The 13,013-nt window shown below is 47.0% G+C and overlaps 1 protein-coding gene across 1 annotated transcript in view; it reads right to left on the reverse strand.

Moving 5' to 3' along the window:
• The window catches only part of RNF24 (ring finger protein 24), a 79,778-nt gene that overhangs the window by 16,582 nt on the left and 50,183 nt on the right, over positions 1-13,013 (reverse strand). Inside the window, exon 2 of the mRNA XM_058679621.1 lies at positions 5,694-5,843. Coding sequence (XP_058535604.1) covers positions 5,694-5,836 — 143 coding nt within the window. The 5' untranslated portion in view covers positions 5,837-5,843. The remainder of the gene's footprint in view (positions 1-5,693; positions 5,844-13,013) is intronic.

A 13,013-nucleotide genomic window follows, 5' to 3' on the forward strand; every position in this document is an offset into this window, starting at 1 on the left:
ACTTGCTATCACTGAACAATGCTGACCACCGAACACCAGTCCATGCAAATGTTAAGGCTCGGGGCTTGTCTAGCAGGACCATATCTTATTACCTGACATAATGATGGATCAGGAGATGGGTCACATCAGGCAGGGACATGACATCAACTAGAACATGAGAGAAGCATTTCCAGGGGTTGATTTTGTGGGGGATGCGTGGGCCAAACCCTGTGGAAATACTAGTCCCACTGGTTAGCTCAAGAGTTAGCTCAAAAGCTTCAGACTGGCCTATTTAGGGGGTGATGGACTAATCTAGGTGTGACCAAGGAGCCTGCCATCACTCATGGGTAAAGGAATCGACAATAGTCTGGACTGGTCAAGGCATCAGCACCCAAATGTGCATCCTAAATAGGGTGTGGGGTGGGCTTGGCTGCAACGTACACCAGCTCATACAAGGCCAAATGGAAGGCCAGGCTATGCCGGACACTGGCCTAACATCCACTGGCATGTATGAAAACTGGGTTTGGGAGTGGGTCAAGTGGAGGAAATTGGGAAACTCCCCTGGTGGGTCATAGCTCCACGTGATGAACACATGGTCCAGACCTGGGGTTCAGACAAGCTGGGCAAAGTAGCTCCAATGGCTGGCTGATGTGTGGGTTGGTAATGGAATGGGGTAGACTGGGCAGGACTGAGCAAACCTTAGCTCACAAACAAAATTAGAAATCAGGATGGAGCACAGGTCATGCCGAGCTAGGCTTTTGCACATACTGGTCTGCATGATCCATGATCCAGGGACGCTAAGCCACAGCATCTAAGGTGAGGGGCTGTGCCAAGCTGAGTCAGAGAAACCACTGGCATACACGCGAACTATGGCTGGAAACAGGCCTGGTTGGGGAGCTAAGGGGACACCCTAGCTGGGTTGAGATTCCCACCGAGGAGCGTGGAGGCCGGAATGGAGGCTGCGTTCTGATATGGATATGGCTGTAGTCTCCCTTGGCACAAGTGTGGGCTGGGACTGGACGCACCAGCCGGACTGGACACACCAAGCCAGACTGGATGCATCAAGCTGGGCTAGGCTCCAACACCATTTGGTGCTCTGGAGGACCAGGGTAGATATACGATGGACTAGGCTAGGTCTCAGCCCCCACCGGGCTGTCTGTGAGCTGTGTGTGGGTATGGACGAGCCTTGGCTGGGCTGAAACATCCAACAGTAAGAACTAGATTGGGTTGAAGGCCAGTTAGGAAAGACCAATGTTCCTACTAGGACAGGAGGTGAACTGAGTAGGGCTGGCTCATGAACCCATCAGTATGCATGAAACCTGGTATTGGGAGAGGTTCTGATGGAGGAGCCTGGGCAGCTCCTCTGGCAGGACACAGTCCCTGCAGGTAAGTGCAAGAAGCATTATAGGAAACAGCCCAGAACAGGTCATGGAAAGGAACCCACTGACATACATTTGGCACGGGTGGGGGCAGACCAGGCTGAACCAGTTCACATCACCCACTGGCGTATCTGAGCACTAGAATAAGAGTGTGGGTCGAGCCAGGTTCAGTTGCAACACATACCAGTGCACATTATGGAATGCCAAGGTGAGGTGACCCATACCAGATGTGGCTGCAGCGCCTAACAGCACACATGAGAACCAGGGAGGGAGGGAACGGAGCCGGCAGAGGGAACGTGGGCTACCCTGCTGGACAGCCACTGCCACTGTAGAGCATGGGTTAGAATGGTGGCAGACCAGGCCAGGCAGGGTTATAACACCGGTGGGCCTCATGTGAGCTAGATCAGGGAAAAACCAGCTTGGGCTGACTGTTCCAACTGGTGCAAGCAAGATTTAGAGTGGTGAGGGTTGGCTGGGATTTGCCGCAGCATCAGCTGCAAGGGGCTGGCACTGGAGGCTAAATCTGTCAAGTTTAATTCCAGAACCATCTGGAGAATGCAAAATTCGGGAGTGGGAGTGACCTAGAAAGGAAATAGTGGGCACCTCCCTCTTGGATTACCACTCCTACTAGAGAGCATGAAAACCAGGACTGGGGCAGACGTGGCTAGACAGAAAGGCAACCAACAACATGGGCTGGAGAGTGGAGCTGGTTAGGTTGCCCATAGAAATGTATGAGAGCTGATTGGGATGTGGGACAGACTGGACTAGTCTGCTGCACATACTGGCAAGCACGGGAACCAGGGTAGGGCAGGCCTGGTGGGGTAACTGTGGGTCGCTCCGACTAGGTTGCAGCTCCCACTGGTTTATGTGAGGGCCGAGTGTGTGCTGGGCATAATCAGGCTGGACTGCAACACCCATTGGTGTTGGAAGACAGGGCTGGAAACAGAACTGACCCAGAATTGCAACCACCAGCTGATTGGGGTGATGGACTGTACCAGGCCCTGTACTGGCACACACACACAAGAATCAGGTCTGGGATCACCTCAGACAAAGTTTCTTTTGGGGTCTCCCCAACTGAACTGCCAGACTCAGAACCCATGGTCTGCCATGGAGTGCAAGTGCCAGAGCCGAGCCTCCTCAGAGGCTCAGACAGAGCAGTGGAGAGCATAACCAGCTGCACATGGAGGATATGGCAGTATATCGGAACCTGCAGAGGATACCTGGTTTCACGACAGAGGACAGAACAAATCAATCAACTACTCCATCCATATGTTGGCAGTGAAAAACTGGGCAAACAGAGACTATAAGATGGACTATGTCAGACAGTGGATTCTGCAGCGACTTCACTGTGCTTGGAATGACAAGACTGGCAGCAATTCATAACTGTTGAACTATCAAAACCACTTGAGCAAGAACCTCGGAGCATGCCCCACATCAGGGACCTGGGATGGGTGGGAGACTAGGTGGGGCTTCTCCCTTTATCACTCCCCTTACCCCAGATACAGGAAAAAACAATGTGGAAATAATAGTCTTACCCACTTTCCTGCAGCCCTTGAACCTTTTTTGCCCTAATTAACTATGTAAAGATTGTGAAAAATAAAGAAAAAAATGAAAAAAAGAAAGTTAAACACTTACTAATTCTTTGACATAATAAAAAGGCTATAATATGAGCTGCACAGTTTAAACACTTTGTATATAATCAACCAAAACCCTTGTGTATGAAGCTTGACATTTTATTATACTTTTGTATTCTTTTTTTTGTCTCCATCCTTTAAATAATGTGGTTTTAAAGATTTATTTTCTTTTTATTTGGAAGGCAGAGTTGCAGAAAGAGAGAGAGAGAGAGAGAGAGAGATTTTCCATCAGCTGGTTCACTCCCTAAATGGCTGCAATGGCATAAAGTAAGCTGATATGAAGCAGACCTTCCCTGTGGGCGCACAGGCTCAAGGACCTGGGCCATCCTCCGCTGCTTTTCCCGGGCACACTAGCAGGGAGCTGATTGGAAGCGGAGAAGGGAAGAGTTAGACTGATGCCCACAAGGGATGCTGGCATCACAGGCAGAAGTTTAGCCTACTATATATCACAGTGCTGACCCCATGGTTTTGAATTTTCAATGAACAAATTTTTAGTTAAGCAGCCATTTGTAGAGGAACGATAAATGAAACAAAACAACAAAAAAACTTCTAGTAGGTCTGAAAAAAAACACATAGAGACCTCTGGGGCTCTGTTTCTGCTATGGTCATTTTCTAATTTTTTTTTAAACACTGAACATCTGTATTTAGCATTTACCTTGGCATTTTTAAAAAGCTAAATATGCGCCCGGCAGCGTGGCCTAGCGGCTAAAGTCCTCGCCTTGAAAGCCCTGGGATCCCATATGGGCACTGGTTCTAATCCCGGCAGCTCCACTTCCCATCCAGCTCCCAGCTTGTGGCCTGGGAAAGCAGTCGAGGACGGCCCAATGCTTTGGGACCCTGCACCTGTGTGGGAGACCCGGAAGAGGTTCCTGGTTCCCAGCATCGGATTGGCGCGTACCGGCCCGTTGCGGCTCACTTGGGGAGTAAATCATCGGACGGAAGATCTTCTTCTTTGTCTCTCCTCCTCTCTGTATATCCAGCTTTCCAATAATAATAATAAAATCTTTAAAAAAAAAAAAGCTAAATATTGGGTAGCTCTGAGGTGTAGCAAGTACAGGTGGCATGTGCAGTGCTGGCATCCCACACGGACATCAGCCAGGGACCTGGCCGCTCCAGCTCCAATCCATAATCGTGCTAAAGCAGCAGGGGATGGCTTCTGTGCTCAGGCCCCTGCACCCACATGGGAGACCCCCAAGAAGCCCCTGGCTCTGGATTGGCTCAGTTCCAGCCACTGCAGCCATCTGGGGAGTGAACCAACAGATGCAAGGTCTTTCTCTTTGTCTCTCCTTCTCTTTATAAATCTGCCTTTCCAATAAAAATATATTGCTGAAAAAGAAAAAATGCTAAATATTTTATAGTTATTAAACTATATTTAAACAAGTATTAGATACATATTTTCTGGAAATAACTGGTTTTTTTTCTCCTGAATCCTATTATTAATGTCAAACATTTATTTCCCTAAGCAAGACCTAAAATCATAAGCAGCCAACATTATCTATGAGCTAGGGGAGCTGTCATATTTTGTGACAATTTTCAGGAAAGACTTTCTATGAAGAATATAGAATCACTTGCCAGAATATCAGAAACTGCATGCTAAATTTACTTGAATTTGACTATCAGCCAGCAAATGTCTCCAAACACTGGCAGCAATAATGAATTATTGTTGAAAGATATTTTGACAATATTAACTTTAATCATTTTCACATATTGTACAAACATTAAAAAGTATTAGGTGAATAGCTGTCTAATAAAGCTCCCTTTCCTACTCTTATGCTCCGTAAAGCTTTTTGAACACCATCATGTACTCTGTTGAGTCTCAGTTCTGGCTTGGGGCTGTGCTGTGGCGTAGCTGGCCGAGCTGCTGTCTGTGGCGTAGCCGGCTGAGCTGCTGTCTGTGGCACTAGCACCCCAAATAGGTGCCAGTTCAAGTCCCAGCTGCTCCACTTCTGATCCAACATCCTGTCAATGTACCTGGGAAAGCAGGAAAAGGTGGCCCACATGCTTGGGCACCTGCACCTCTGTGGGTGACCCAGAAGTAGCACCTGGCTACTCGCTTCAGACTGGCCTATTTAGGGGGTGAGCCAATAGATGAAAGACCTCTCTCTGTCCCTCCCCGCCCCTGTAAGTCTAACCTTCAAATATATAAATAAATAAATCTTTAAACAAATTAGGCCCTATTAAAAACTTAACATGTAAAAATACTTGCTTCAATAATTATGAGTCAGCCAATGCTTACTGGTCAAATCTATTATTCCTTCAAGTGGGGTGTTGCCCTTCACCACTGATATCAGTGTTTTATGCAGATTAACACCTGAGTGTTGGACATTCAGTGTTGGACACTGAGTGTTGACAACACATGGAAGCTTAAAATCTTGAAGCCACAAGAAGCCTTAGGGTTGGCTCTTGAAATCAAATCTGTGAAAGCTGGCCAAGTCTGGAAGACAATGATATACATGTATTCAGACCAGGTGTTAGGACGGTAGAAAAGTAAATGAGAACAGTTTTCCATTAGAGTGAAACAATCGGCAGATGGGGTTGGAGAATGTAGAAAGTTGTCTTACTGAATACTAACTTACAGATTACTGAAATGTTAGCCCACCTTAAATTTTCAAAAATTTGCAATCATATTTACTCTTTATTTTTAAATTTGAGGGCAAAAATACATAGTTTAACATGAAGTAAGAGAATGAAAACAGATTACCTAATCAAGTAGCAGCAGAACAGTAAACTGAGGATGAAGACAAATATAGCAGTGCCGAACACCACGATGTAGATGTTGAGAGGAAGGTTCTGGAAGCCGATGTTAGGCATTCTGAAGTTGTAATGTGGGAAATCGGAGCTCATGGAGGAACTGCGGGAGAAGCACAGAATGGGAGGGAATTGGAATCAACAAAGCTTTATCTTTGTACACGTACAAGGGTTCTCTTAGGCTTGACCCTGTTTGACACAGATGGGGTAGACAAAGTGTCCACGTGCGTACCGTTCACTCATTTATCATGCCAAATACTGTGAATGCTTACTGCATTCCTGGCACTGCTCCAGAGATCAGAGCCCCAACACAAACAGCTCTGCAAGGTGCATTCGTAGGACTTCACCAAAATAGAACCAATCGTCAATAATCATAATGTTAAACTTCAAAATAAAAAAAATGCCTTGAGATTTTTTTTAAACTCTTTTTTCAAACTTTTAAAATGCATGTCCATGTGGGTGTTTGGATTAGGCTGAGGAGAGTCAGGTATGAGGAAAGGTGGACAAGACAATGTTCCCATTTTTTTTCCCCTGTATCCAAAGGAGAAGAAAGGGAGGGGAAGTGTTTCTTGCTGTCAGACTAGCCATCTGATTGTGCCTCAGAGACCCCAGATGTGGCAAAGATGCTCCCAGGGTGTTACCTGAATGATTCTGACAGTTCTGAGAAGCAGCTGGTTTCATTGCTCCAGGGCTGAGAAAATCTTTTTGTGCATTCCAGTCTCTGCTGTGGCCTTGCCCAGCCCAGCCTGTATCCCACCTGGCTTTCATGCACACCCATGGGTGTTGCAGCTTAGCTCAGTCCACTCTGCCCCCATACCCAGTCCTCACATATGCCAACAGGTGCCACTGCCTTGTTCAACCTGACCCACCCCTAGCCCTGGTTCTTGTGCTCACCAGTGGCAGATACAGTTCCCCTGCCACACATGTTCCCAGCACTAGATCTTGTGTCTGCCAGGTCAAGCCTTAAATGACTCACACCCAGTCCTGACATTTGCCAGCTGCAGCCTAGTCCTGTTGGCTCACACCCATTCTGGCTCTCTCATGCCAGCAGGTGCAGCAGCTCACCCCCAGTCCCAATTGCTAGCTCCACTCCCAGTCCTGAACCTTGCGCATGCCAGCAGGTGCAATGGCCCAATCTCAGATGGCTTGCTCCCAGTCTTGGCATTTGGCAGCAGGTGCTGCAGCCTGGTTCAGGCCAGCCTGCTCCTAGATCAATTCTCACCAGTGGGCAAAGCAGCCTAGCCCAGGCTGGCCCATTCCCAGCAAAAGGCCTTATGTGAACTGGTGGGTGCTGTGGTCCAACCTGGCCCACCCTGCACCCTGTCCTGGCTCTCACGTCAGTGTGTGCTGTGGACTGGCCCATTCTGATCTTCCCCCAGACCTGGTCCACATGTATGCTGACAGGTGGTGCAGTCCAGCCTGGTCTGCCTGCCCCGAGTCCTAGCTCCTGTATTCACCAGAGGAAGCTGCAGTCTAGCAGGGGAGTTCCCCAAGTTCCCCTACCAGGCCTGCTCACATCAATCGATCTTTCATGTGCCAGCAGGTGCTGCTACCTAGACCCTTGTCCTGGCACTCATTGGTGGGTACTGCAGCCTAGTCTGACTGGTCCACACTCATTCTGGCTCTCACTGATGGGTGGTATAGACTAGCTCAGCCTGGCCCATCCCTAATCGCAGCTCTCATGTGACCCAGAGGGTGCTGAGGCCTATCCTGACCTGTTCCACACCCATTCTGGCACCAGTAGATGCTGAAGCCTAACCAAGTCAAACTCCTTTAACTCAACAACTCAACCCTTAAAGTAGCAATATTTGTAATAGTAAAACATCTAATAAGGAAGTAACTCAAGATTTTAGTAAAGTTTTTATCAAGAGAAATAGGTATGTGGGAAAAATGAAGCAGAATATAAATTCATATAAACTATCCCAATTTTATAACTTTGTGAACACACATATGGGATTATGAGTAGATATATATGCATGAACACAGAAAAGCCCAAAAGCCAAGATTTCAAAAGGTTAACATTGGCTTCAGGTCTGCTGGTGTTCCTGATTTTCTTTTTGAAGTTCTTTTTACTAAGTCAGGTCTTATTCTAAAAATTTCACTGGCATGATTTATTTAATTCTCACATCCAAACTCCTATAGAAGGTACTGTGATTCATTTTATTTCACAGACAAGGACATCCATGTCCAGTGAGTTTCAGCTACACAGCCTTAACTGACTGAATATGTACCCTTTCAATTCCCAGGCCACTGCCCTCAGCCTGTAAGCTCGACTGCCTTTTTAGTTTTTCTTTCATAATCAAGAAACAGCATGTGTTGTCTGGACATTAACAAAAGGACTATTCGTCAGTTTGCTTGGAGATACTGACGTCTACACAGAATTTAATCAGTAAGCTTCACCTACTTCTTGACATGACAAGGAATACTGATAAAGTTACTCATCATACTTTTTTAAAAAATTGTACTTCTGTTTATTATTATCATTTTATGAGACACTTCCATAGGCCCTGGGATTTACCTTATCCCCTCCCCTATCCTCTGCCCCACTCACTGAGTTCCCATGTCCATCATTGCAGGCATGGACAATGGCAGGGAGTCCAGCATCCTATTGTCAAGATATAGTAAACAGTTTCACTGGGAGTCCATCTTTGGTCTGGAAGTAGAGATGCATACTGCATTGTATCCTCACATCTGGATATGACACACAGTTACTGTATACCTCCTTAAATGAAAAGCCACAATACAAAATCAACAATAGGAAGAAAAACAGAAATTTATAATGCCATGAAGTTAAATAACCTGCTGCTAGATATGATAGTCTCCCTTTCACAGTTACTATACATTCCCTTAAATGAAAAGTCACAAAACAAAGTCAACAACAGTAAGAAAAAAAGGAAATTAACAACACCATGAAGTCAAATAACATGCTACTGAATGACTAATGTGTCACTGAAGAAATGAAAAAGAAAATCACGAATCTTCTTGAAGAAAAAGATGCTACTGTTTTTCATTGTACTTCTTACCGCACCTTTGCATCTTTTTTTTTTTTTTTTTAAAGATTTATTCATTTTATTACAGCCAGATATATACAGAGGAGAGACAGAGAGGAAGATCTTCCGTCCGATGATTCACTCCCCAAGTGAGCCGCAACGGGCCGATGCGCGCCGATCCGAAGCCGGGAACCTGGAACCTCTTCCGGGTTTCCCACGCGGGTGCAGGGTCCCAAAGCATTGGGCCGTCCTCAACTGCTTTCCCAGGCCACAAGCAGGGAGCTGGATGGGAAGTGGAGCTTCCGGGATTAGAACCGGCGCCCATATGGGATCCCGGGGCTTTCAAGGCGAGGACTTTAGCCGCTAGGCCACGCCGCCGGGCCCCGCACCTTTGCATCTTGATTCCTTACAAAGAACAACTCCTGCTAGGTTTATCTATTAAGTGCAGATACTGAGAAGTGAAATATAATTATGACTACCACCAAAATAAAAACCAAAGCAATGAATGTTTAGAAAAGAAGCCTGTGCTAGCATGGTGCATGGCACAGTGATCCTCCTCCTATAGTGCCAGCATCCTATATGTGTGCCACGTCAGATCCAGCTCCCTGCTGATGACACAGAAGCAGCAGACGGTCCAAGTGCCTGAGCCCCTGCACTTACGTGGGAGCCCCAGAAGAAGCTGCCGGCTCCAGCTTCTAACTGGCCTGGCTCTGGCTAGTGCAATCATTTGAAAGTGAAAAACAGCAGAAGGAAGATCTAACTCTGAGTTTCAATTATAATACATGAAATTTCAAAAGTCAGTAATTATACCTATCGTATTAAAAAAAAAAGATTTATCTATTTGAGAGGCAGAATTAGAGGAAGAAAGGAGAGAGAGAGGCAGGGAGGCAGAGGGAGGGGAGAGAGGGCCGGGCCAGAGCCAGAGCAGCCTCTGGGCTGTCTTCTGCTGTTTCCCAAGCACATTAGTAGGGAGCTGGATCAGAAGTGGAGCAGCCTGGACTCAAACTGGCACCCACATGTGTCGCCAGTGTCATGTTACACCACAAGGCTGGCCATGTCTGCTGTATTTTACAGTTTATGGTACACAAATAACTAGTGTTAACCCTCTCATCCTACCACATATTTTTCTTGTAAATCGTTCTTCAGATACTGTCAATCTTTTTTAAAATTATTTATTATTTTTAATTCATTAATTACATTGTATTATGTGACACAGTTTCATAGGTACTTGGGTTCTCCCCACAATACTGTCAATCTTTTTAAGAAACTCGGCTATATCCTGCTTGTGGCCTGGGAAGGCAGCAGAGGATGGCCCAAAGCCTTGGACCCTGCATCCATTTGGGAGACCTGAAAGAAGCTCCTGGCCCCTGGTTTCAGACTGGCTCAGCTTTGGCCATTGCAGACACTTGGGGAGTGAACTAGTAGATGGAAGATCTTTCTCTCCTTCTATCCTTCTCTCTGTAAATCTGTCTTTTCAATAAAAATAATCTTTAAAAAAAGGAAACAGACATAACTTACATTTTAAAATACTTATGTTTAAAAAGTACACTCACGTTAATAACTGTACAGGGCAGGAGTCTGAACAAATGCATACAATCATGTTTATATCATCCTAATCAAGAAACAGACCACGTCCCTCTTTCTAGAAAATTCTAATTTTGTCCCTTTGTGGTTAATTATCACTCCCAATTGAATTTCTATCATTTTCCTTACTCTAGCATTTTGTATAAATAGAATGCTGGTATGAACTCCTGTGTTCAGTTTCTGGTTCCTCAGCAGGTCTGTGGCAGTCTTAAACAGTACACGAAGCACTCCACTGCACATTCCTCGTACGCCTGAAGGATCCTATCACCTACAGATGCTCCCTTTGGAAACCAGTGTCCTCATCTTGGAGCAACCCTATCATTGATCCTTTGGTATTTTCTTCTACGTGCGGTTCCTGCTTATCCTTCTAAGGTGGTTGCATTGCTCCCATGAGAGCATTTTTAGGTCTATCGTCAGTGGGGTATTTTCTTTTCTCCTTTTTAAAGTTTTTGTCAGAGGGAAATGTAAAACATGATTCATCCACCATAGATGGTTCTGGTTAAAATCTAAGGGGAGGGGCCCGGCGGCGTGGCCTAGCGCCTAAAGTCCTCGCCTTGAACGCCCCGGGATCCCATATGGGCGCCGGGTCTAATCCTGGCAACTCCACTTCCCATCCAGCTCCCTGCTTGTGGCCTGGGAAGGCAGTCGAGGACGGCCCAATGCTTTGGGATCCTGCACCCGTGTGGGAGACCCAGAAGAGGTTCCTGGTTCCCAGCATCGGATTGGCACAGCACTGGCCGTTATGGTCACTTGGGGAGTGAAACATCGGACAGAAGATATTCCTATCTCTCCTCCTCTCTGTATATCTGATTTTGTAATAAAAATAAAATAAATCTTTTAAAAAAAATCTAAGGGGAAGCAGGATCATAGAGATTCGCAGGACTGTAGAACTTTCTATGAGCTGCTGCTCATCCAGGCAGGTCTCCGGGAACCAGGGTGACACAGAGTCACAGAGGCACAGGACCACAGAGTGTGGCCCTGCCCACATGGCTCCTGCAGTAAGGGGTATTAGGGCATGCAAATAAGTGGGGCCAGAAAGCCTCCTTTCACTACTGATCATGTTCACCTTTTAGTTCCACTGGGCCAAGGAAAAACTACACTTTTAGTATTCACTTCTGTTGGTAGAAAACCTAATTAATGCATTCATAAGCCAATCAGTATCTGGGAATTGTTTCAAACATTCTTGTCCATTTATTGTGTTTCTTTTTATTTAATTCGCTATTTTCACTTTTTTCCCCTTAAGTGTATCTTCATCAACTCTCAAGTGAATCCCAGCAATTCCTTTAGTGAATTCTCAACTCATCCTCCATCTTTCCTCTTACAACTTCATCCTTTATATTCTCAATTCTAGGTCCAACTTTTCCAGAGTACTCATCTCATATGAGAAGTGTGATGCTGGTGCTACTGGAAGAGCAGGTCTGGGCAGCACTGACTCTGCCACGAACTTGGTGGCTGTGAACTGCCCTAGGAGAGGGGATGACTGAGGAAATACGTTACAAGTCAGAATGACTGCTGGGGGCTTGCACAGACCAGCTGGTTTGGGTGGGCTGGGGGGAAGTTGAAGGACATGTCTGGGTCAGACCTGGGCTGGGCTAGCTGGCGCTGATCCCAGCCCACTGTGGCACACAAAAGCTACAGTTGTGGAGCATGCCTGGCAGGAACAGGCCACAGTACCTGCAGGGCACTGTTGGGGCAGAGATGGACCATGTTGGGCTGGGCCATGACACTAACATGCATGCAAGAGAATTGGGTCTGGTCTGTGGGGCAGATACTCTGGGGGAATTTATGGGTTCATCCTTGTAGGACTGCAACACCTGCTGGTTTGCACAAAAGCTGAGGGTGGTGATGGGCTGAGCTAGGCATGACCATGGAACTCACTAACACTTATGGGAACTGGGGTAGGGAACAGGCTGGTCTGACTCAGGCAGCAGCACCTGCAGGCACACCCAAAAATTGGGTGTGGGAGCAGATTGGTGTGTAGCATCCACCAGCACACACAAAGACTGAGACTGAGGGTGGACTATGTTGGACAGGGGGCTAGTATCTGCTGACAGGTGTAAGATCCTGGTGAGCACAAGAATTGGGGCTGGGTATGAGCCAGACCAGGAAAGGCTGTTCGACTGGTTGACAGGTGCATGGGCTGGCCTGCGGAGCAGAGCTGGGCCAAACTGTAGCACACTGGTATGCACAGGAGCCAGGATGAGGTATGGGCCATGCTGGACTAGGCTGTCATACCTGCCTGTTTGCATGAGAGCCAAGGATGGGGGAAGGCTGGGCAGGGCTAGGCTGCAGCATCCACCAGTGAAGAGTTTGGACTGTGATCAGATCGCAGCACCTAATAGCAAGGGTTGAGATGAGGCGTGAGGGGGTTGGGAGTTAGCCATTCCAGGCTGGGTTGGAACAACAGCCGTCAAGTGCAAGATCTGTGGCCTGGGAGAGGACCTGGCTAGGGAGCTAAGGGAACTCCTTGTTGGACTCCGGTTCTCACTGGTGAGGGCAAGAACTGGAATGGGGATGACAGAGTGGACTAGACATGGCTACAACATCCCTCAGCATGTGTGTGGGCTGGGCCTGGGGATGTGCCAGACTGGGCTAGACTCCAGTACCTGCTGGCACTTGTGAGAGCTAGTGGGTGAGGACAGGCTGGGATAGGTCATGGCACCTGCTGAACCACATGAGAACCAGTGGGTCAGGACCGG

The sequence above is a fragment of the Ochotona princeps genome, chromosome 22, assembly GCF_030435755.1.
Source record: "Ochotona princeps isolate mOchPri1 chromosome 22, mOchPri1.hap1, whole genome shotgun sequence".
Taxonomy (NCBI): domain Eukaryota; kingdom Metazoa; phylum Chordata; class Mammalia; order Lagomorpha; family Ochotonidae; genus Ochotona; species Ochotona princeps.